Source organism: Gopherus evgoodei, chromosome 17, assembly GCF_007399415.2.
Source record: "Gopherus evgoodei ecotype Sinaloan lineage chromosome 17, rGopEvg1_v1.p, whole genome shotgun sequence".
Lineage (NCBI taxonomy): Eukaryota > Metazoa > Chordata > Testudines > Testudinidae > Gopherus > Gopherus evgoodei.
Window position 1 is genome coordinate 16,018,642 of NC_044338.1, and position 25,237 is coordinate 16,043,878.

The 25,237-nt window shown below is 37.1% G+C and overlaps 1 protein-coding gene across 8 annotated transcripts in view; it reads right to left on the bottom strand.

Annotated features, from left to right (window-relative positions):
• Window positions 1-2,055: 2,055 nt before the first annotated feature.
• Window positions 2,056-25,237, bottom strand: part of GTF2I (general transcription factor IIi) — a 78,685-nt gene continuing 55,503 nt past the window's right edge. For 6 of the 8 annotated variants that reach the window (XM_030536387.1, XM_030536389.1, XM_030536386.1 and 3 more), the window contains 18 exons: window positions 24,556-24,739; window positions 24,168-24,226; window positions 21,161-21,232; window positions 20,244-20,427; window positions 19,706-19,764; window positions 18,828-18,911; window positions 18,207-18,302; window positions 17,561-17,626; window positions 16,850-17,033; window positions 16,108-16,160; window positions 14,648-14,758; window positions 13,731-13,814; window positions 12,747-12,930; window positions 11,136-11,164; window positions 9,335-9,430; window positions 5,468-5,506; window positions 4,826-4,901; window positions 2,193-3,271 (listed from right to left, as the gene is read on the bottom strand). In XM_030536387.1, coding sequence (XP_030392247.1) covers window positions 4,843-4,901; window positions 5,468-5,506; window positions 9,335-9,430; window positions 11,136-11,164; window positions 12,747-12,930; window positions 13,731-13,814; window positions 14,648-14,758; window positions 16,108-16,160; window positions 16,850-17,033; window positions 17,561-17,626; window positions 18,207-18,302; window positions 18,828-18,911; window positions 19,706-19,764; window positions 20,244-20,427; window positions 21,161-21,232; window positions 24,168-24,226; window positions 24,556-24,739 — 1,643 coding nt within the window. In that variant the 3' untranslated portion in view covers window positions 2,193-3,271; window positions 4,826-4,842. Of the gene's footprint in view, window positions 3,272-4,261; window positions 4,297-4,825; window positions 4,902-5,467; window positions 5,507-9,334; window positions 9,431-11,135; window positions 11,165-12,746; window positions 12,931-13,730; window positions 13,815-14,647; window positions 14,759-16,107; window positions 16,161-16,849; window positions 17,034-17,560; window positions 17,627-18,206; window positions 18,303-18,827; window positions 18,912-19,705; window positions 19,765-20,243; window positions 20,428-21,160; window positions 21,233-24,167; window positions 24,227-24,555; window positions 24,740-25,237 lie in introns of all 8 variants that reach the window. The other 2 variants (XR_003996900.1, XM_030536385.1) reach the window with 2 other exon arrangements.

Below are 25,237 nucleotides of genomic sequence, written 5' to 3' on the forward strand. Positions count from 1 at the left end.
TGCCTATGCATGGACACAGATATTTAATACTCTGGACAATTAATGAAGTTATTAAAGACTGAATGCTGGAGCTTTAAAACTTTGTAGGATTAGAATTAGCCTCCCTTCTGTACTGAGCCATCTGTAACAAGTGCTGAAACGTCTGGAAGTTAAAGGAGTATGAAACTCTGCTCTTGTCTGGTCCAAAGGCAATTTCTGTTTCTGTTCTTTAAGTTCAGGTAAAAACCTAATTCAATCCAAAATCACAGAGGCTTTGCTTATTTCACAGATGGTATATTGGGATGTGTGAAAGACACTAAATGCTCTAACGGCTGATGAAAAATTGTCAAAATGTGGTGGATACCTTCCCTCCTGTCACCCAAAAGTGATGAGACAATGAGAAAATGAAATGGAGTGGCTGGCGCTCAGTTTTGTATCTGGGAATCTTCAAAGCTCCAGGGATAGACATGAACCCAGCAGCTGAATTGTACTCCAGTTAGCACTGAGCATTAACTGACACCTAGTGGCTAAGCATGATTGCAAATAAAATCCATGCAATGTTTTGAAGGTTAATTTCTCTTTCTAGAATTTTGAACCCCTAGACCATCAGGAACAAGACTCTTGTTTAGGTGAAAAGGACCCCCCTGAGGAGGAGATGGAAATATTAAAGTGCGAGGCAGACTGTTCACTATTTCTTCTATAAAAAATGTTCAGGATGCATTTTAGAGCATGATCTTCCCTCAGACCCAGTAAGTGATATACCTTGTTGGAAATGATCTTTTTTCCACACATGCTATCACACTTTCAGATGCTGACCTATCATAACATTATATATAGTGTATTTTATGCAATATCTGGGTAGTACAAATTCATGCAATTACTTTGTCAGTATGATTTCTCTCTTGTATGTCACTCACACCTATCTGAAACAACCGAAGTGACCCTGTCACTTTGACAGAGCAGCACTGAAGACTGAATGATGTGTACGGACTTTCACACAGCACTGCCATAAGCCATCATATGGACAGATGCAATGCACATAATGCCAACTATTGCATTGGTTTTCCTTTTCAGTTCTTGTGTTGGAAGAGCATAAATTTCCCAAGTCTCCACAGCAAGCTGGATATAAACGCTGCAGTTTCCGTGTTCTGATTTTTTAAGTTCTAATGATTTTGTGCCACTCCCACATTTTGAGTATTCACTCTTCTATAGATTATTCCATTAGCAATATATAAAAATGCATTGCTGAGAAAAGCTGGAAGGCTTAGTAGCTGTGGAGAGGGTAGTTTAGATTTTTGGCATGCAGGAGGCAGCTGAGGCATGCAGAAGGGATGCACCACTTCTCTCCTTCTTGGAGGCGGAGGCAGCGTTGACTCAAAATTTTTGAGTGGTACTTAAACTAGCTTCCCATTCCAGCAACCCTTTAGCAACATCTGCCACACAAATGGTCGGTGTCCCAATATCTAGCACTTCAAACAATTATGTAGAAGTACGTTAACTGAACACTTCTATTACAATCATCAGCACTGAAACACTTAATAGTTAAACTCTGAAATGACATCCGAGGGTTCAGAATTAACACACAAATCTAGCAGAATGGGGCAGTTCACATGCATCTGACTACAGTCCATCTACAGAATCAGGAAGGCAACACAGACATCAATTTCAATTCAATTCATATCTGGAAGGCTCTGTTTGCAACTACAAGAATTAGAAACGTAGAGTGGTCTTTTCAAAGGGTCTCAGCATGAACTTAAACGCTGCTCCCACTGAAGTCAATGGTAGAACTCCCATTCATTTCACTGGGAACAGCTGGACCCACACTGAGCACGTCTGAAAAAATTCACAGGTTAAAAAAAAAAAAAAAAGATTCTACAGCTCTTGGAGGAGCATGACTGCAGCATACCTTGTGGCTTTAGAATTGCAGGAACCATGTGGTTCTGAAAAGACCTTGGCAGTGACTTTAAAATATTTCCTCTGCTATATATTCCAAGTTCATATACATACCAAATTGAACTAGATCCTTTAAAAAGTTTCCTCAAAGATGCAATAAAAAGAGACCTGTAAAGTTGGATGTGTGTCAAAAAGGCATGAATAGATTGTGTTTATTTAATCAGAATTTATAAATACGCTAAATCATATTTTACCTTTTTTTTTTTAAATTATAGCTAAAACAATTTGCTGCAAAAATACATCAATTTATACTGCATGGGTAGTCGTGAAAACCATGAGAAATTTATTTCTTGCTGCAACCTGGAAATAAGATTCACCCATTTGTGCATAATGCAGTCATCCCCAAAAAGAAATTTTTACAATATTCCATATTTACTCTATAGAGCTTATCACATAGCCAGCATTTTACATCTCTTATGGTTCGTTAAATTTTAAAACGCTTACATTTGTCTTTTACAAGAAGTGGGGAGCAATCAGAAAGGACTAGAGGTAACTTAACTCTCAACATACTAGGTCTTACAGCAGCTTAGTTACTTAAGTGTCCATAACTGGTTCTAAACCAATTAAAGGGCATCATCCAGCAATCCTCATGTAAAATTCTCACATAAATCAATGGGAGTTTTGCCTGCATTACGACTGCAAGACAAGACCTTTCTCTTACATAAACCGTATGATGCCCTGATAAAACATACACTCTTTACTTTGAAATAATGGAACAAAATAGAAGAAGGGCTCAATTTAAATTTGTTCCTCATCCACACACTGAGATACTGACCATTTCATAATCCATTTTATTAATGCATACTAATGGTCAGGTGAATGAGTTCATCTTTTATTTATTTATGAAAAACATATGAATTGAGATAGATATCATAGGAAAAATTAGTTCAAATATACAGATATTATTGTCCAATCAGCCATTAAGGAGAAAAAACCAAAAATCATTAATTTTTTTTTCCAAAAACAGAAAATTAATGAACTACTGTAGGTATTTTTCTTCATTGCAAAAGCTGAGATGCATCCAGGCACAGTACAATTCTACTTTACTGGGAAATGTAGACAGTCTCCAAATTCCTGTTGATTTTTTTTTAAATCTGAATTAATCCCTGTCATTTTTTCAGCATTGCTGCCTCGAATTTAATCCTTATAGTATATAATCAACCTTTCCAAATCTACAGTCGCTCTTTGCTTTAAGTCAATTCACAGAACTGCTGAAAAAGTAGACATTTCTATCTAAAAGTACAAAAAGGGTTTGTATAGAAGGTACTTCTCTTATACAATTATATTACACAGCTCAGGACAGTCCCAGCAAGCTCTTCTCCGGACTGCATGCCTCTGACTAGATAGGAAAAAAGTACAAAGGTGAAGTTAGTTTTATTGCAGCTAAGTATCCTACTATACGTATTACTACTTGAGAAATTTGTGTACATCTCTTCAAGTCTTCATTTAGGCTATGATTCATGAAAGAACCCAAGCACATGCTTTCCTGAATAAGAATGGGCTTAAATATGAACTTGAGTGCCCTCTTAAATCAGGGCTTTACCCAGGCATTTCACTTGATGTAAATTCTCTGTTGAATCCATTAGGTGAGTACAATTGTAATGTAGCTAGAGTGACACAGAACTAGAGACCAAATCCTGCAGCCCTTCCTCAGACAAAAACTCCCACAAGCTTCAATGGGAATTTAAACCAAATGAGGTCTGTAGAATTTAGTTAACAGAACTTACAACAGGTCTTTTTATATCTGTTAGGTTAAGTTCATCTTCCTGAAAATAAAGGATTATTCACAACATTTTCTAATGCTTTGTCTGGTCTACCTTAAATATTTTAAGCAATGAAATTTCTACCATTGAAATACTACTTGAGAGACTAACACATCTCAGACATGCAAAAAAATTTATTGATATTCAACCTCAAATTATCAACTTTGTGATGAATATAGTCAATAGCATTTTCTTACTTTTAGAAAGGGTGATCGTAGCACAAAATGTACTAGACAAATACAACCCATCTTTAGGTCAATCAAGTTGACAGATGTCACAAAAGTATCAAAGCTCAAAACTAAAAAAAAAAATGTCTGAGCTTTAACAAATTCAAACTTCAAAAAACTAGTGCCGATGCAATAATTCGTAATATTTAACATTTATTCCTGAATGGCTTATAATAAAGAAACCCGAAGAGTAAATTATAACTCTGCATATTTTTATTTGTTGGCATAACACCATAACTAGTACAGTTTCAAAGGCCACCAGAATCCTGTTATGAGAACGAGAAATGGAAAAACTAGATAAACAGTTCAACTAAATAAACTAAATACAATAAAATTTACCCTGAATCTGTCCCAAAACTTGAACTGAGATTTTTCTGAAGTTAAAAAAAGTAAGAAACAAAACTTTTAAAATGAACAGCACTCTCTATTTTTTTTTTTTTTTTTTTTTTTTTTAATCAAAGCTAAATATTCCACCATGTGTTTCTCAAATTCAGGCAATATTAAAAGGAAGAAGAAATACCATGCTTAATTAGAATTTTCAAGTATACAGGATATACCAACAACGTCTTTACAAACATTCATGAATTAAGTCTTAGAGCTCCTTAGGCATGTAATCATAATCCATCTTTATTTATAGGTAGTACTATGGCCTTTTCAAACTAGTATCTGAACGCCTCACAAGCTTTTATTAATTAAGCTGCATACTACCTGGGTGAGCCACAGCCAGACTAAGTGACTTGCATAAAGTCGCAGGCCAAGGCAATGACAGAGCCAGAAAGAAAGCTCTAATCTCCTGACATCCAGCCTTGTGCCTTAGCCATATGATGTGCATTCCTTACAAAGGGGTGTAAAAATACTATTCCCTAATAACTATTAATTTTGATAGATACTAAATTATTTTACCCTAATATTGATAAGGTCTACCACGTTGGATCTGGCTCCTGTTTTATTTGAGAACTTTCTTCTGTTTCTGCTACATCTGTTGAAAAAGAAACAAGAATCTTTTCGACCAGCGTTTCATTAATATTAATGACAGTATTGCACTGGAAAAGTCGATAACTGCTGACTGAATATTAAGAAAACATCCATGTATCTTTTAAAATTCAAATAATGAAAATGATTAAACAGAAAAAAGGCACTCAAAATGGTGCACTTCTATGGAAATTATTTTTTCTCTGGTGATGGCACTCATTCAGTCATGTGAATAGTGGGAAAAACTGCTTTGAATAAAGACAGAAATCATTTAGGACATAAGCCATTACTCAAATGCACAGCTACATAAAGTCATGACTTACTAAGAACAACAGTTCATAAAACAAAGTCTGAGTAACACATTTTTACTGCAGACTAAATGTCATATAGCGACTGTATGATTATCATGCAAACTAACACTTCATGCAGAACCAGGAAGGGTAACAAAAGAGAATGACTTGTGTTTTGATTAAAAACCACTTTATCTTTTTAATTTTATTAGAAGTGATGCAACCTTATTCAAAAATCACCAAAAACGCAGAGGTTTTATAATAGCTGACAACTGTCACTTACCTTCTACAGATACTTCTATCTGGCTTGGTTCAGCCGGCTCTTAAATGATAAAAATATATAATAAAATTAATAAACATGTAGTTTAAACAATGTGCATAAGATAAATATTATAGCAAGTGCCCTTGGGAACTAGTGAATATTCTCTCCAATGATCAGTTTCAAATATTGTGTCCAAGATACAACTGTGACATGCTGAAGATAATTAAAAAGCAAAATCTGATGTCCCTTTTTAAATTAGAAAAGCCATCATCACTTTCTTTCAGAGTATTAAGTGAGATTCACTGCCTTTACATATGCAGGAGTCTTAATGGATTGTAAAAAACTCATTATGCAATGGTGTGCCTAAGGATGCATGAATGGAGAACACAGAGCTTGGTCTAATATCAAAAACTAACTAACTATACACCTTAACATCAACAAAACAACAGCTTCAAGGTCATAGTTATGTCATCTTCCATAACTATGTAACTATCATGGAAGAAGAGACCTCTTAAAAGTAGTTTCTAAGCAGGGTTTTCTATTAGGCCTTGGCTACACTTGAGAGTTACAGCGCAATAAAGCCACCAACAGCGCTGTAACTCACGTCCCGTCCACACTGGCAAGGCACATACAGCGCTGTATCTCCATGGCTACAGCACTGCTTGTACTCCAACTCCCCGAGACAAATAAAAAGAGTACAGCACTGCTGCTGCAGCGCTGCACTGCCAATGTAAACAGGGAATAATTTTAGTATGCTGTGACTGATCTCCAGAAGCTTCCCATATTCCTTTTAATTGAAGGTTCTGCTCTTTGTTTTGTTGTGAACTCCGGGCTCTGGAGCTGCTTATCAAAAAAACAAACACAGCTCCTGTTTGCTGTGAATGAGCAGAGGCAGGGGGGCTCCCTTTGGAATGCCCACAGCTAGTGTTTGCTTGAACAGAGGGGGAGGGAAGAGGCTTGAGGAGAGAAATAGCACAGTGGGCGGGAGGGAGGGGTCCCTTTCGGCTGCTTATCTGGTCTGTGAGGAAAAAAACAGCTGCTATTTGCTTTCAGTGAGTGAGAGAGGAGTGGGGGAGGGCGTTGGACCTTGCAAGGCAGTTGCTGAAACAGTTCGGCTCCAAAAATCCACTCTCTCTCCCCCCCACACTCCCTGTCACACTCCATCCCACCTCCCCTTTTGAAAAGCACATTGCAGCCACTTGAACGCTGGGATAGCTGCCCATAATGCACCACTCCCAATGCTGCTGCAGATGCTGCAAGTGTGGCCACAATAGTGCGCTGGTAGCTGTCAGTGTGGACAGACTGCAGCGCTTTTCCTACTCAGCTGTACGAAGACAGGTTTAACTCCCAACGCTGTATAGCTGCAAGTGTAGCCATACCCTTAGAAAGTGTATAAGCAGGGTGGATTGATTTAAATCAGCAAGTGGAAAGACTTGATTTTAATCACTGATTTTAATCAACTTTTCCATCGGTACTAAAGAAAGGTGCAATCTGACTGGCTGATATAACCATTAAAACATGTTAATTTATAGCTAAGCAGGACTTTTAGCAAAAACATGTACCAAATCTAGCGTATCTACAAGGATACACTATAACTATATACCTTTATTTAAGCAATTATATAGCATAATATTTTCAGATTCTTGTTAACTGTACATTTTTATTATGTCAAAAAAGTGAATGACAAATTGCTTATTTATTAGATAATTAATGTTTTGCTCATGATTGTTATCAAACTGCATTTCAATACACGGAACAGCATAAAAATTTATTTTTATTATACAAAACTGAAATGTTTTGATATGAAATCTTTTTGTTTCCAAAACATGTTTCAAATTTAGGACTAAATGTTGATTAAACAGAGGGATTAACTGCAAACAGTGAATTAAACCAATTATTTCAAGTCAGCCTGGGAAAGTTTTAACATATGCCTAAGTGAAAGTGACTGGAACTTAACTAAGTCTCTTGAAGATAACTCAGACTCCTAAGTTACTCAGGGTATGGCTACATTTGGAATTTCAAAGCGCTGCCGCGGCAGCGCTTTGAAGTGTGAGTGTAGTCAGAGCGGTAGCGCTGGGAGAGAGCTCTCCCAGCGCTGCATGTAAACCACATCCCTTACGGGTGTAGCGTGCAGCACTGGGAGCCGCGCTCCCAGAGCTGCTGCCCTGATTACACTGATGCTTTACAGCGCTGTATCTTGCAGCGCTCAGGGGGGTGTTTTTTCACACCCCAGTTGCAGCGCTGTAAAGTGCGAGTGTAGCCAAGGCCTTAGACCACCCTACTGTGCCAATAAGCTTGACCTCAAAAGTTAGAAGTAGGGAAAAAGCACCTTTCTTTACACAGAAAAGCAGCCTTTAACTCAGTTTTTGATAAAGGCTCATGGATTCAGCATATTTATTTTTTTATTTAATTGTCTGATATTATAAGTAGTTAAGGCCTTATATGTATTAAATTCAGATTTCATTTTAAACAGGTTTATTTTTAAAAAGAAAAATATTAAAATTTAAATTTAAAAATCCATTTTTAAAAAAAAATCAATGTTTATCTACCCAGTGTATAAATGGTCTATATTTTCCATATAAACAAGAGCCGGCAAAGCTTCAGGATTTTTTTTAACCAATGTAATTAAGTGTCTGTGGGCACTTAGATAAGCTTGACTGTAAGCAGTTCTCACTAGTTGCCATCTACTACGTTCCTGTAGCTCAAGAAGGTGGCACACGAGCTGATTTTCAGTGGCACTCACACTGCCTAGGTCCTAGCCACCGGTCCGGGGGGCTCTGCATTTTAATTTAATTTAATTTTAAATGAAGCTTCTTAAACATTTTAAAAACCTTATTTACTTCACATACAACGATAGTTTAGTTATATATTATAGACTTAAAGAAAGAGACCTTGTAAAAATGTTAACATGTATTACTGGCATGCGAAACCTTAAATTAGAGTGAATAAATGAAGACTCGGCACACCGCTTCTGAAAAAGTGCTGATCCCTGCTGTAGCTCCTTCGTCTTGCAAATATAATAGAGGAGTCAGCATTTTCCTCTGTAATTACAGCACTTGCAGTAGTGGTGAGTTGCCCCTTAGAAGTCAGAGAGTTTATTAGCTGGCCCCGTTTCTTGGTCTAGAATCTCACTTCTCGACAATTACAGTCTAATCTCATTATGTGGAGAAGTCTATTCTATTCAAAAGATATATAATTTGGGACACCAGTTTTTCAAAATGGACATAAAAAAATGTATCTGAAACTTCAAATTCACTTAAAGCCAAAAGGAATATTGCTTACCTACAATTAGTTAAACACTAAGTAGTGTAGATACAATTAACACTGCTAAATTCTTTGTGAAGATTTAGATATATGAACAGCATTCCAGATACACAAGCAGTTACTGTGCTGCAGAAGATATGAACAGTGACTATAGGGACAGGATAAAGAGATCTCACTGCCTTCATCCTAATGTATTGCACCCACATTTGTTCCTTGAAAGTGATGGGCTAATTGGTTTGGTTAAACTAAGATCTGACCAAAGTATGCTCAGACTTTTGAACTAAACACAAACACAGAAACAAAGAAAGGAAGGAAGGACTTTATATCCTGCCTCTCATCCTTCCTGCTTACTGGTGACATTAAAAAAAAAAAAATCAAAGTCAGAGAACTAACAAAAAAACCCAAAATTAAAAAGGGAGCAATGTTTCTTCCTACTCAGATTTTAAAATCCTTAATTACCAGCACATACACTCTTTCCAGGTAAAATCTGGAATATCAGCAGCAGCAGCCTTTGCATGCCTTGAATACAGCCTATCATCAGGCAACAATTTAATTAGTTAGCAAACCCTATAATCTGACTCCTAACACCCTTCAAAAAGCAATTTATTACACCTCTATATTCACCTTGTACTACTGGTGCTGGTGCTGGAGCCGGAGCCGGAGCCGGAGCCGGAGCTGGTGCCTTGGCTGGTGTTTCTGATTCAGTTTTCTCCATCAACTCTGAGAGAATAAATATGGCCAACTGTTTAGGTTTAAAAAGAAAATGTCCCTCAAACAGTCAAATGGCATTTATATTTTATTATACGTTCAACCCTGTGAACCTGTTGCATAAACAAATTATATTCACAGTAACTGAATAATATACCCTCTTCTGCTCAATACAAGTGTTTTCCACTTCTCTTCCCTCAGAACCTAAAAATTCATTATCATCCCCTGCACTAACATCACCTTTTATAATGCTAAACAAGACTGCTTTTCAAAGGATAGTATAAAACGAATGGCAAGACCAATAACACTATTGAAGCAATAGACAATTCCCTCTGTATCTAGACACCGCAGATTGACTTGACCATTGAGGACCTGTGGACAGACATTTGTATGGGAAAGAAATAGGACTTGATCCTATTATCAATATCCTTCCAGTGGTGGAAGAAAATAAAGTGTCTCCCAGCTGCTCTCAATTGCCAATGATTTGTTATGCTATTGACTCCGGCAGTTATACGTAGCAGTGGACAGAGTTGCTCTTAAGTGGGTCCTTTCTGGTCCTCAGACATTTCTCTGGAACCCCTGCCAGGAACTGCTGAATGGAAGGCTCTTGCAGATGGTGACACAGTATATATGGGGCCAATTAGAGAGTCAATGAGAAGATCCTGAAGGCACTGTAGTCAGTAGAGCACACTGCCACTTCCAGCTGATGGAGCTGAGCATCTTACTCAGTGTAAAGGGGAGACTGGGCAATGGATGAGAGCTGGCTGACTGAGGCTCAATCCAGGTAAGAGAGAAGTAATGCTGGTAGGGGTTTGCCCTCGGAATCTGTAGTATACCAATGGCTCAGTGCCTGATGAGGGATCTAGACTGTTCTCAGTGGTACCAGATGACAGAACAAGGAGTAATGGTCTCAAGTTGCAGTGGGCGAGGTTTACGTTGGATATTAGGGAAACAATTTTCACTAGGAGGGGGTGGTGAAGCACTGGAATGGGTTACCTAGGGAATTGGTGGAATCTCCTTCCTTAGAGGTTTTTAAGGTCAGGCTTGACAAAGCCCTGACTGGGATGATTTACTTGGGAATTGGTCCTGCTTTGAGCAGGGGGTTGGACTAGATGACCTCCTGACACTTCCAACCCCGATATTCTAGGATTCTAAGGGATGCTGTGCTACCAGAGGTACTGTTTTTTCAAATGAGGCTTAAAACCAAGGTCATGACTATTTTAGATAACTGAAAATACCTGGGCATTTTTCACAATATTTGGGTGACCTGGCCAAAGTCCTAATTGGATAATTACATTCTGTCTCCCTAAATTCTCAGCTCAACATGTAATTTTTTCACTCCAATGCCTTTAGGTGGCTATTGAAAAGCTCCTGCATGTCAACTGCTATTGAAATGCAGCCATACCTGTGGTGAAGAGAATCTTGTATGAGTCTGTAACTGACTTTATCATGTTTCTAACATGCTCTGGGATCCTGCAGGATGAACCATGCAAGTTCTAAGCTAGTGCTGAGCTTATGTCGTTTTGTAAGTCAGGCCCTCCTATAAATAAACCAAGCATGTTTAGATTTCCTAAGTACTAACAAAATAAGTTGTCCATATTTAGCAGTTAATGCTCTGGACCTTCTGCCACCCTGGGATAATGCTACAATCATCTAGCATGCCCTGTGAAGTGATACATGAGTAGAATTCAAAGTGACAAAAAAATGGAATACTTACGGTTGTTAATCACAAGTCCTGGAAATGGTCTGTGTAAACAAAAAAAAAGAATACTTAATGTTTCTAAGATCACTTTTACTGTACAATCTTTCCCTTTTATGGAGGGCCTCACCTGAGGGTTCATAACGGAGCACAAAGTAAAAGGAGGGACTGCAATATTCTAGCATAGTTCCACCTGCAGCAGAGTGGTTTATCCAGCAGACTGTGTCAATTTTATATCAGTAAGAAGGTGCAAGTCCTTCCTTTAAATAGTTGCTAAGAGAATCAAATCTTCACTTGGGCCCAAATACTGCATGTTCTTATACTGATCAAGACTCAAACTCAAAATCAATCTTGATTAAGAGCTGCAAAATTTGGACCTCTCTAAATTTACTTTTTAGAAACTCCTTGCTAGGTAAGAGAACTGCTGTAAACCAGAATAGAATCTAAGTGTTTATGTTTTCACTTTCATGATTCATCACCCATATAGATTCCAAAATCTCATTTATTCACTGTATAAGCAAAACCATTTATTTCTTGATTAAACTAACTTCCAGGGTAATTATCATATTTTATCAAAAGATAGTACCTGAACAGATTTTAAGAGGGATACATTCTCAAGAATGTTAGGCAATACAGTAACTGAAAATCTTAAATTTCAGAAATCCAATCATGTACTCACAACTTTTAAAACAGCCAAGTTGATCTGGAAATTTAAAATACTACAGAAACACAATTTACTGTTAAGAGCAAACAAGCTTGTGGACCTACGAATTCTGTTCTGCAAAGGAAAGAATTTGCAATCTAACAGCCTTGACAACAAAGTCCATAACTGTTAGGATAGTGATATGCTGTACCATAGGAGCAGTTTTCAACTGGTGTGCTAGAAATCACTTAAAAACTCAATGTAATCAATGTTCCCATATATGCTTCTTCCCAAGAATTTTCATGTTAATGCTGTGTACCCTCAATTATTTGAATTTAAAATAACCTCAATTGCTTGTTATTCAAAACAGAATCGAAGCCTCCCCACATTTATTATGGAAGATTTCCTCAATTTTCTGAAACACTGATTTTTCCAAAAGTATGGGCTATTCCCATGACATCTGGAAAATCATGGTTACATTATATAACCAATGACAGTAAAATAACAGGAGTACTTGTGGCACCTTTGAGACTAACAAATTTATTTCAGCATGAGCTTTCGTGAGCTACAGCTCACTTCTTCGGATGCACAGAATGGAACACACAGACAGGAGATATTTATACACACAGAGAACATGAAAAGGTGGAAGTACGCATACCAACAGGAAGAGTCTAATCAATTGAGATGAGCTATCATTAATTATCACTTCAAAGTTTTTTTTTTCCTGCTGATGATAGCTCATCTCAGTTGATTAGACTCTTCCTGTTGGTATGCGTACTTCCACCTTTTCATGTTCTCTGTGTGTATAAATATCTCCTGTCTGTGTGTTCCATTCTGTGCATCCGAAGAAGTGAGCTGTAGCTCACGAAAGCTCATGCTGAAATAAATTTGTTAGTCTCTAAGGTGCCACAAGTACTCCTGTTCTTTTTGCAGATACAGATTAACATGGCTGCTACTCTGAAACCAGTAAAACAACAGTCACATACCGAATGACAGTAAATTTGATAAACTCTGCTGATTCCAAAATCCTTCTCATGGAGCTGATCTCCAGATAACTGGGAGCTTTAAATGCCACTCCAGGAGGCATTCCATCCACCACCACACAGCCAGGGTTTATGGTGATTTTTCTGTATGGGACTTTCACAGGGAAATTCACACCGATTGCTTCACCTAAATAAGAGACGTTGTGATCTGAATTGTGACCTAAGTCTACAAATCTCAGTTTACAAATAGTCAGGGCAGTAAGAAAATCAAGTGATGTGAAAACGAGCATTTAAAATAATCTCAAGAGCTGTAACCTTAAAATGCACTTGCCATTTAAAACGTTACATAGGGTAATTTTCAAACGAACTGTGTTCCAAGCTGCACTCATTAAGGTTACGGTTCATGAGAGTCACTAGTATCCAAGTATCACAGTTCTATATATAAAAGGACTAAAATTTAAGTTTTATAAAAATAAAATTATAGAAAAGAACACTCAAATATTTTCATGAAAGGAAAAAAGGTGTGTTCTCTCACAATTAAAGCAACACAGCCCATTGCTAGTCAAGAACCAACAAAAAGAAACTAAAGAAGCTGATTTCATCGTCCAAGCTGAACACAGTATAAAAAGTAAAAGAAAAATTGAACAGTGAAAGGGTAAATAAGACTTTAAAAACTTTCAGCTTTAACATTTTAAGGTGTTAACTGATCAGGACTGTGTAGCTTTAAGCAAATTCTGGGTTTACACGTAAAATATTTATTAATCTAAAATCACAGGGATTTCTCGGTTTAAAAAATAAAACAAATTTAGCCCTCAAACTAGATTTTTGTGGAAGCTGGTGCATATAATTACAGATTAAAAAATTCCACATTGGTTATTATATATAAGTGTAAAAACGTCAACTGTAAAGGTTATACTTATTTAAAACCAAAATGTAAATCAGTGGTTACTTTGAAAGCTATTTCAAATCAGAAATAAAAGCAATTACCAAACTTCCTGCTGAAGAGGTCATTTACTTGTTCTCTCAGTTGTCGAGCCTTTTCTACTTTTGATAATCTTTCACTTTCATCATCTGAAAGAAATTGTTCATGTCAGGATTTAGCAGGTGATTTTCTTCTTAAACTAGTGCAGTACTGACTGCAAACGTGTTTATTTAAAACAAGAATACGTTTGCTTTATTAAGCACCTAGTAATCAGAACAAAAATAGGCCTTTTCACTGTTTTTTTGGTTATAGCAGTAATGGAGGATTTTGAAAATATGCGAACTATAAAAAGTAGCAGTTTTAAACAAGTCTGAAAATGATTTCAAAATATTTACAGGACGATGTTAGATTTATTAAAGGAGAAAATTTATTGAATAAATCCATTATTTACAAAATCATGATTGAAGTAAATGTGGTGTAAGACTGGGGACTGAAATCCTCTATTTAGCCACAGTGCAAGCCTTCCCACACTGCCTAACCAGTGTAATTTATCCCTGAGCTAAAGTGACCACTTCTGGGGAAGAGAATCTCCATGATCATTTAATCCTAACTGTGTCTACTGAGACTGCCAACAAGGTTGCACATTAACACTTAGTTTAGCACGTGATGGGGTGGGAGGTGGTGCAGATGTGACCGCCTGCAAATGGGAACTGAACTGAGATTCATTTTTCTGCAGATTTCACAAAGTAGTACAAAAATCGAAAAGTTGAAAAAACCATCAGTGTGACAAAAGTGCAGATAAAGGCCACTTAAGAGAGGCGATTAAGTGGTACTCTTTGTAGGCTGTACTATATATAAGACAGGATTAGTCAAAGGGCAAGTCAGGATGGGGGGCAGGTGGGAACATTAAGCTAAGAGCTCTGGCTATGAAGAAAGAGAGCTATAACCAGTAAGCAGCAGTAAAATCAGAGCACACACCTACCTGGTATAGTCACTTGAATAATGTTAAGGTCTTCAACCCCTGCGGCTGTGTTCACTACTGGCTTTGTTGTGGTGCTTGTTGTATTTGATGTATTGGATGAACTAGTTTTTCCTTAAACAGAAACAGGAATTTAAAGTATGAGCAAAATAGCTGAAGATGGGCTAATATATATGTAAAAGGGTAACACTGGGGCAGAAATAATTTGTGGTTAAAAAAAAAAAGCTACATTTCCAAAAGGACTTAGTCTAAATGCTTAAGTCCCTTGACTGTCAATGACACTTAGGCTCCGAAGTGCTTAAGTCATTACTGAAAATGGGACTTCACTTCTGAAAGTTTACCCTTAAACTATTTCTTACAAACTACCAAAATCAAGAGAAAGGGTTAATTTATGTTACAAGGGCCTTGTTTTGTTTGCCTACCAGGTTTTCCAATGATATTTTATTTTTAAAAAAGAATGTGTGGATATTTTCATGTTTTGGTCAAAGCAATAAACTAGAGCACTCGACTTCTAGTAACAGTAGTAAAACATATTGATCAAAATAACGAAAAGTGGATATTAAATTCTCACCCACATAGGAAATCTTTCATAGCTGACTTTAATGGAGCTATGCCTACAACAACTGAGGATCTGGTCCAATATATTCCTGCTCTCACTTACACTACCTTTACACTGGTGTAATGTCACTAACTTCAATGGAGTAAACTCGGATTTAAACCACTGAGAGTAGCATCAGGTCCAATGAATGCCCTCCAGAAACCCAACTTCTTCTATGGATACCTGCTTTATGTCATAGTCTGGGAGTACAGTACAAGCCATTAACCAGTACCTCAATTTTTTTCATCTGATTGACACAGAGACTTTTACAGCTCCCTCCACTTCCTTGTCAAAGCGGCATTACAAGTTGGAGTTGGGGCAAAGTGGCTCCTCACATTGTGTGTGCATGTGTATGCACGCACTCCAGCACTGCGACATTACAAGTTGGAGTCGGGGAAAAGTGGCTCCTCACATTGTGTGTGTGTGCACGTGTGCACGCACTCACTCCAGCACTGTAAAGCTTTAGCTGAGCCACAGCCTCCTACTGCTTTGAAGGAGGCACTGTAACAGCCAGTGCAAAGGGATCTGAGACCTTAAGTGTGCTAGATTATACAAAGCTGACTGATAAACAAGAAAGCCATTACTGAAGCTGAATTGCTGAGTTGAGGAACTAGATAATAGTCAAGAAAATGTAACAGCTTTACAGCTCCTCAGAGTAGAGACACATCTTCATTATAGAGGTGTACCAGTGGCATCATAGTTAAGGCTGTGCCTTGATTTCTACTTGGATAAGACTTTCCAGTGAATATATCATGAAGTTTCCAGGAATTGGTTTACACTGGGCAACATTCCTGAAGTATTATAATCTTTAAAAGCAGCCCAAAACAGATCACCATCCAAACTCTTTAGCTCTCATAAAACTTACTTTGGGGACTTTTAGCAGAGCTTTCCTTAATCGCTGCCTCGAACATCTCAGGCCTGCAGATGAACAGATTTGAACATTTCATATAGAACAGTAAAATTACATTCAATCCATCATTTCCATCCAAAAGCAAAGGAAATACTAGCTGTCAAAACTGAGTGGTCAGGAGAGGGAGAGCAAAAAGTTAGTACAATAATGCTAGTCAGGCTGTTACACAAAGTTAACAAGACGACTGATCGTTTTGGTTTGCTACCTTCACCACAGTACAGCTGTCAAATCCCTAATACCTTAATGTTTTTACTCTAAAGATCAGAGGTCGGCACCATCATGTTGCACAACGGACACTTGACAAAATTCTGAAAATCGGAGTTTTTGTCATCCATCATAAGTCTGATTTAACATCCTTACTCCTTGCTGCAGTTTTGGTGATCTTTTAAGTAAAAATGATGCAACTACAAAGCCTGCAGCTCCCGCTACAGGGGAAATATAAAGTCAACATTAAAATCGAAATAAGCCCAGAACTGTGTGCTGCTCCCCATTAAGCAGGCTTTGAGGAGCATTCAACATAGAAAAATGTTAACATATTCTTCCCCAGATTTGAAAAATCCTCTAGCATTTCCTGATTTGCTAGACACTTCCGTATACATACTAGTGTGGTTAGTGGAGGAATCTAGCACTTTTCAGGGCTTAACTCGGTTCTTTAAGCTTTGCAGCTCATTTCCATTGACACACACAGTTCTCTTACTTTTTTATGATAAATTTTATCTTAGATTTGTTTCGCAGGATCTTCTCCAATCTTGGAATGCCAAAAGTAGATGGTCGGCGGAATGGCACCCCCTCAGGTAGTCCTTCCACGTAGAAATCCTCTGGGTAGGATTCAAATAATGCAAATGGGACCTTGACAGGTTCCTTAAGCCCCAGAGCTTCCCCTGAAATGAAAGAGCATGTATATTACAAAAATAGTATTTTATCCTGAAGAAGGGAGTTAAGTTTCCAGCATGCTCCTCTGATACCTTCCACATACACACAATGGGAAAATCACAAGTCTGCAGTAAATCAAGCAAGCACCTCTTCCTGAGAGACTGTCCCTAACAGCACAACTCCTCTTGCAGCCATGTTGTCCGGCTGAGCCACAAGGAGGTACATGGCAATATGGAACTAATGGGTCTCTGGTGGACCACAGGATGTCTGTGGATTTTTGAAGCCAAACCCCTGTACTACTCCTCCATTTCCAGCCTTACATGGAAAACTTAGGGGGAATCCGATAGTTTGGAATTTTCAATCCGCCATGTGAAAATCAAGCTCTTGGGAGATAACAGGGCCCAGAGTTTGAAAGGCTATTAGAGTCTTTCATAATCTGTGTATGAACAGCACCATCAGACACAACGTACATGCCCAAATAAGTAATCTCATCAAGCTCTAAAAGGTACGTTTTAAAAAAGGTTGACATGCTTACCACATTTTTCATTAAAAAGATTTTCAACTTTTTGTTTTAGGTCAGTAATTTTGGCATTCCAAGCCTCTGTCAGGAAATCAGAAGAGTTAGATTAGCATTTGTACATTTGTTTTGAGAAAAAAATTGGACTAGGAATTGTGTGTTTATATATATATTTTTTACAAAATATTTACAACAATTGTTTACCGATAAATATGAAGTAAAAAATGAACAAAATGGCTATCACACAATAAACAGCATTGAACCATTCCCTCTAATCCTAACTCATACCCACTATTGAGACTCTTCTCCTTGAAGCTTTACAAAAGATCTCAGCTAACGAATAAACCAAAGACTCAACTGTAATGAATTCAACAGTGATATATTACACTCCTCAGAGGCACACAGAATAATATGAGCCAGCACCCAAAGCTTTGAGAAGGCCAAACAGACATGCTATTTCCTTGAGAAATGTGATCTCAATTATACTAGTTTCATGAAAAAAGATAGATTTTTATCACAAATCAATATTAATCCTTTTAACTCCACTCTAAACTTTTACTGAGCAAAAAGAACAAACCTCTCTACTATGATGAAATCTCAAAAACTTATAAAATATCAGAATTAACAAAGGCTATCAAGGCAGATTAAAACCCACAATATTTACCAAAAGAAAACTCTCTTCCTCGTGGCTTGAAGCCCATATTGGATCCATTGGTTTGAGAATTAGTTCGAACATCTGTTGTTTGTGGTTTATTAGGACCTGCAGAAATGAACAAACATATCTATATCTATATAGTGTAATATTAAGAGTGAGAGAGAGCATACCAGTAACCATCTTGTGAGAGAAACAAAAATGATGAAATATGGCAATTGATTACTAAGTAAAACTTAAAGTTTGAGTCAACCGTGGAACAAAAATGCTGTTTAGAAATGCTGTAAGAATTGTGGAATTAAAACATAACATACTTTAGCATCATTTAGTCATTGTCAACCCTTCTGTATTATTTGCCTTAAAACAAGTTCTCATTTTTCTCTTTGGAATGAAGGATCCAAATGTGTTGTGAAACAATCTCTGACAGAGCCATGGTTCTTCCTACAACTTATAATGTTAATCAGAAATGAAAAATAGAACTGGTATCGTGAAGTTAAATTAAGTTTTTGACATACGGCAAAACTTAGAGACCATTTTTAAAAATAATATAATTGTACTGTGAATGAAAGGTCTTCTGCAGTTACTATTGCAAGTTACTTTTATAAGAATACTCCCTAAAGGAAGATTTCCTACCTTCTTCAACAGTCACCTCAATCTCTGGAACCTTTGAATTGCTTGCAGGACTTCTTGCTCTCTTTGAGCTCTTTGGACTCAATGCTACAAACCAACAATACTATTACTCTTCAGTAATGGACATACTGTATAGCTCCCAAAAGACAGTATTTGTAAACATCCCAGAAACAAAATAATCTGACATATAATATGTATTGTTTAATGGTATGCTTTATAAAAGCAAAACAATGCAAGTAAGATCACATACTTTAAAAAGTGAATTTATTGCTTGTGAAATAAGTGGGTCTGACAGACGCTCACTCAATATTCACTACATATCATGAGCACCACACAAGATAAAGACAGGTAATATCTTTGGCACACTGGTTTTAAATGGAATTTACATCTTTGGTACTTTTTATTATCTAAATCCAAAAAGTTGATTCATTTTGATATTTATAAAGACCTTTATTTTGTAAATGACTTGACAGTTTCTCTAAGAAATGTGTCTTATTTTTTAGATAAAAAAATCGAACTTATATACTAGATGATGCTGTTAACAGCAAAATCAATGTGACCCAATAGCTTTGTAATTTATGTCCTTTACATCCTCCAGATCTGTGTTGCTCCAGATCATAAAATAAATGAATGGTATAACTGGTGTGCTCTTAAGCAGATATTAATGTGTGACTTTTGTTACATTCCCCAATGTTTTAAAAGAATATAGGTTTTGGGCTTTTAGGAAAACCCTTTGGGCCAGATTTTACCGCTCTTGCTCATGTCAGGTAGCACCTCTCTCTCTCAGTAGCCCGTACTGTTTTCAAGGACTAAGCTGTTACTCAGTCAGGTAACAGAAGCAGAATCTGAGGTGAGGGCAGTATGAATGTTTAACCACTTACCTTTAGTGTTTACTTTACTGGCCAATCCAGCAGGCAAATAAGAAGTGACAAGCTCTGGCCTAAAAATGTAAAATATGTTATAGGATGCAGTCTAATAAATTACAGATACAAAAATAGTACAGTGAATTATTTACTTATTTATTGGGATTCAGACAAATTTATATCAAGTCATTGTAACAGTCCTTTAGCTCATGAAGTATGGGCGAGTCAACGTAAAGTAATAAGAAAGTTTCAAAATCTAAAGCTAGGTACCTTGCCTTTTGCATTTACTTTAGGGGGGAAAATGCTTCAAGATGCAGAACTACTATCTTCCCTAGATACACATCGCATGACACATCAATTAGGCACATACACCCCATTTCGTGAAATTTAATCAGGAAGGCATGTCCTTTTATCAGAACAAGCGAATGTGCCAAAATAGTTCACTTTGTTTTATCTATAAAAAACATTAGGCAGCATTTAAAAACCCAAAAGCTCCAGGAAGAGTTTCATATAATTTCAGCAAACAGCACTTAAAAAAAACAAACGATAAACTTACTTTTTAACAATAAATTTGATTTTGCCACTTCCACGGACAATTCTTTCAAGGCGTGGAATTCCAAACCATGTGGGACTCCGGAAAGGGATTCCTTCTGGCAAGCCTTCCACATACAAGTACTCAGGGTTTGATTCAAACACTGGGTAGGGAACCTTCACAGCCTCTGAAAGCCCCAGGGCTTGGGCTGAAAATAAAGATGATCTGATGAGCTCAGATGGGAGGCATTTTATTTCAATTGTTCTTACTAAGGCTGGCATTTGTATTAGTTATAGTGGCACTAGCACTTCTAATCGTAATCAGAAAAGGATGAGAGAAGCAGTTTAAAACAACTTTCCCACCATCATTCCACAGTTTGGAATCACTGCATGTAGTGATTTTGCGGATCTCGCTACGTAGGATCTTGGAATAATTATCAATCTAGGTCCACAGTATCTGATACTTTTTTTATACAAGTTCCTTTCATCTAAGGGGGACAGCTCAGTGGTTTGAGCATTGGCCTGCTAAACCCAGGGTTGTGAGCTCAATCCTTGAGGGGGCCATTTAGGGATATGGGGCAAAAATCTGTCTGGGGATTGGTCTTGCTTTGAGCACGGGGTTGGACTAGATGACCTCCTGAGGTCCCTTCCAACTGTGATATTCTGTGATTCTGTGAAAGTCCTGTATGAATTTGCATAAAATATAATTAATCCCCTTTTTAGAGAAGCCTAGGCACAAAGAGTAGGGATATGATTTGCCCCATGTCACATAACAAGCCACTAGCAAGAGTAGGGAATAAAACCCAAGACTCTCAGATCGGTTGTATTGCCATATTTTTAATTATTTGTTTTAATTTATCGTGCACCACAATACTCCTTGTACAGAAAATTGTTTTAAAACAGAGTAGCACTACACCACAGTTTATTTAAGGTTTAACTCACCAAATTTCAGATTAAATATCTCTTCCACTTGCTTCCTTAGTTTTGTGATTCTGACATTCCAATCTTCTTTGACTGAAAATCAAAAATAGATGCATCTTGGGTTACTGCGTTAACAATGGATATTTGGGAAAAGGTGGTAGTCCTAAATGTATTTCTTTTATCACTGGAGTCTGACTATCAATGCAAAAAATTGTCTTACTTTCTAAGGTGCGCAATCACAATTTGGTATAAAAGGAGTTACACGTGTACTGCTTATTATGGTAACAAATTCTACACAGAATATATAATATATATAAAAATATATTAAAAATGATGGGAAAATATCTCTAAGCATGATTATAAACCTCTATCACTGTCCCAAATGTATGAACTTGTCCTTCAGAACCCTGGGCAGTGGGAAGGAATTATTTTAGTGGCTTTGACACAACTAGAATTATTAATGATTTTAGCTCATGAGATTAAAAATCTTTAGAACAGAATATGAAGATTTAGAGCATTGTCATAAATTTTGACTATCAAAAATAATTTAGTCTTGGCTTTTATTATAAAAGAAAGTTGGTGACAGAAAGCAAGCCAGGAGCCAATTTTCTAAATTAGGTGAAGAAAGAGGCAGGGCGCATGTTAGTGGAAATAAATAAATACTTAAATACACTCATTTTATTCCCCAACAAACAGTGCAATTATAATTATTGATCATATCCATTGAGGAGAGAACTTGTACCATAGCAATGAAACCAGCATTTTTTAAAAAGGCATATGTGTGAAACAAGCAATGTGTGTACTGGATCACAGGCTCAAAATCATATTTCAAATGAACAAATTATCTGGTCCATTTTATGTCTGACCCCTTCAATTACAAAGAATGTTCATAATTTTCACCGTTTATGTTGTTCACTAATTTAAAAGAGTTCACATGGACCCCAGTCCTGCAAGCATTTAACACACAATCTTATGCATAGAAGAAAGTATTTGCAAGATTGAGGCCTTAACTTGGCAAGTGAAAAAATATACTGAACAGCTTTATTTTTAGATTTCTAGTGCTACCACATGAGAAGCACAAAGGAATACTGTCTGGGCTGACCACACACGAGGGGAAGTTTTCTATCCAACCAAAGAGCACCATAATATTCTTACTAGCCAAAGTAATTCTTGAATTTTTTTTTAAAATACAAAATCAAAATGATGTCCCCCTAAACTATCTGGTATCTGCAAAACTAACATTTTGAATTGTTTGAAAAAATTGTCATGTGTGTTTGGGAGACACAGTCTGCTTTAGCAACAATAGCACAGGGGACATTCTCCACTTTTGCCTTACGACTAACTGCCAGGAAAGAATGTTGCATCCAGCGGTTTTCACTAACGTTTCAAGCCAAACTGAACATTTTTTCTGTGTTTATTTGTCTAACTTGTGCCCTGGATATGTCCACATGCAACATTTTGTGTGTATTTAGAGCACTAGTCTTTCCCAGCAACTGATGACAGATGTAATAACCAGTGGGAAATCAGCATGTCATTCTGATCACTCTATGAGGCTTTTTTTTTTTTAAATGGTGATTGCTGCATGCCAGTTCTTCCAGAAGTAAGATGCTATGAACACAGTTTTTCATCAGTGATATTGTTCATACTTCTTGTTGCAGTTATCTTGTCAACCTGCCAGTTATGTTGTACAGTAGGACAACGAGCTACAGCTTTGGCAGCAAGACTGAAATTAGATGCTGCCTAACTCTGCAGTGTAGCTTTCAATAGGCTACCCTATCTCGACATACAAGTCTTGTCCCTGAAAGCCAAGAAAAATCCCCAATATGCTTTGATAAGACGCGGATACTATTGAACCGCAAACATTTGGCGGAAAAAGCGACCTGCATTCTCTGGTTAGGTAAAACCTAACATTTTTTGTGGTGCTATGGATTGAAAATTGTGAATACAGCACCTTAACTAAATCAAACAGTGCTTTGATTAAAGTGATCAGGTACCAATCTTCACAAACATGGTACCTCTGACCTGATGATCTCAACATGTTTTACAAATAAATTCAGTGTCATAACACTGCTGTTTGGTAGACAGTGCACCCAGGTGGGTAAATGAGGCTAGAGAAATCTAGTAAAGCAGGTTCCTAGTCCTGTGTTATCACCACTAGGGGACTCATCCTTTTATATGAAATAAGTTCTGAACTTTATAGTGTACATAGTGATGAAATACAAATGTACTTACAAAACGACATCTGATCTATCATTTCCTAGCAGTTCCCTTATTTTAGGAGGTTAAAAAAAAGAGGCCTGAAAGAGTCATCTGGGTTCTTTTCCTTCACCATACTTTATGGTTCTTTAAAAATTCATTCTGGAGAAGGAGAGGCACTTCTCACTTTTAAAAGATGGTTATGATCACACAAGACACTAAGAGCCTGAAGTTTATGGAAAGATGCACAGTGACTTCCATGGGTTTTGGATTAGACCCTAACAGAACTTCTTGAGAACTTAAGTTTCGCTAGGTTTTAAGCCTGAACCATTCAATTTCTAAAGTGTCAGAGGTTAGCTGGACACCAACCATAATGTGTTTCAGATCATTATTTTCAAGGATGGCTATACTGGTTTCTTATAAACCTTGTGAAGAGCATACCAGTATTCCTAGAAGCGAAAATAGTATTGTGCTTCATTTTCTTTAAAAATGATGTTGTGTTCCATAATTTGTTTCCCCACACCAAACAGCACCCCCTCCCTCCTACACGTTTAAAAAATTTCCTACTCAGTAAAATGAGGAAGAGAGTTAATTTTTGGTATATTTATATCAAACAAACACACACACTTGTTCTTACAGAGATTGTGGTTTATTTCTAATTTAGCAAAATATGAAAGATTCCTTCAAGTATAAATATATTAAAGAGAGTTTCTCTTCATTTATACATATTTGGTACCACTTTAATTTTTCTGACCTCCACGCATGACTAATTTCATATATTTATTCTGCATGTGAATATATAGATGGAATTTGCATACAGTATGCATCCTACCTGGCGTATTTGATCTTGGTTGAGTAACTTCTGCTGGACTGAGAGTTAGTAGTTCTGGCCTGTAATTAGAGAGCAGGTTATCAAATTGTTCTATACAGTCTCTGAATAATGATTTTTTTGTTTTATGAATCTATGTTTTGATTTTAATATTATTTACTTCAAATTGTCACCAAAATGGGCTAGTTGCTATATAGACATTTAGGAAGATTATGGCCTGAATTGCGAACACCAATTTTCCTGGCAATGTGAAATATCTTCCATTTGCTGGTACCAGAACTCAGAATGCTTTATGGTGTTATAAAGCTGAAAGCTTTTATTTTGCTTCAAAATCAATCTCTTAGCCTTTTCCTCTTGCTTTTTCAATGTATGCTCTAAAATGTTCACCTACCTTTTGATTACAAATTTTATTCTGTTGCCCACTTGAATAATCTTTTCCAGTCGAGGGATTCCATACCAGGATGGACTCCTAAATGGAATGTTCTCTGGCAGACCCTCCACATACAGATCACTGGGGTGTGCCTCAAATTTCTGGTATGGGACAGCTTTTGGCTCAGTGCTTCCTAGGGCCTCAGCTGTTAGAACAACAGAAATTCAACAAAATAAATCCAATGATTGATTAGTCCAGCTAAACATTTTGATTCAGCAAAAACTATCACAAAGTCTCTGGGCCATCACATAAACAGTAACATTAGGTACTAGCATAGCCAGGATATCCAAACCCACTGGACTCCAAGTTGAAGACAAAGAGTTTAGTGGACTAATTATCATTAGTGTCTCATCTGATGTTCAGTACGTAGCCCACCAACAGTGCTGGATTGCAGATTAATGCCAATGGGTTTGCACAGGAGAAAAAGTCAAAGCAGGATTGGGCTCAAAGCGATTTGAACTTATTTTCATATAGTATCACACTTTCAGTAGTTTCATTCTTGACCTGTACATGTTCCTATGTAGGCTGGGGGAAACAGCATTTAAAATTCAAAAAGCCCAGAAATGCTCAGCTATTAATCCTAACAGTGCCACTGATGTTATACTGTACATCGAAAAATAAGCTGACTGTTTGCTTTACCAAA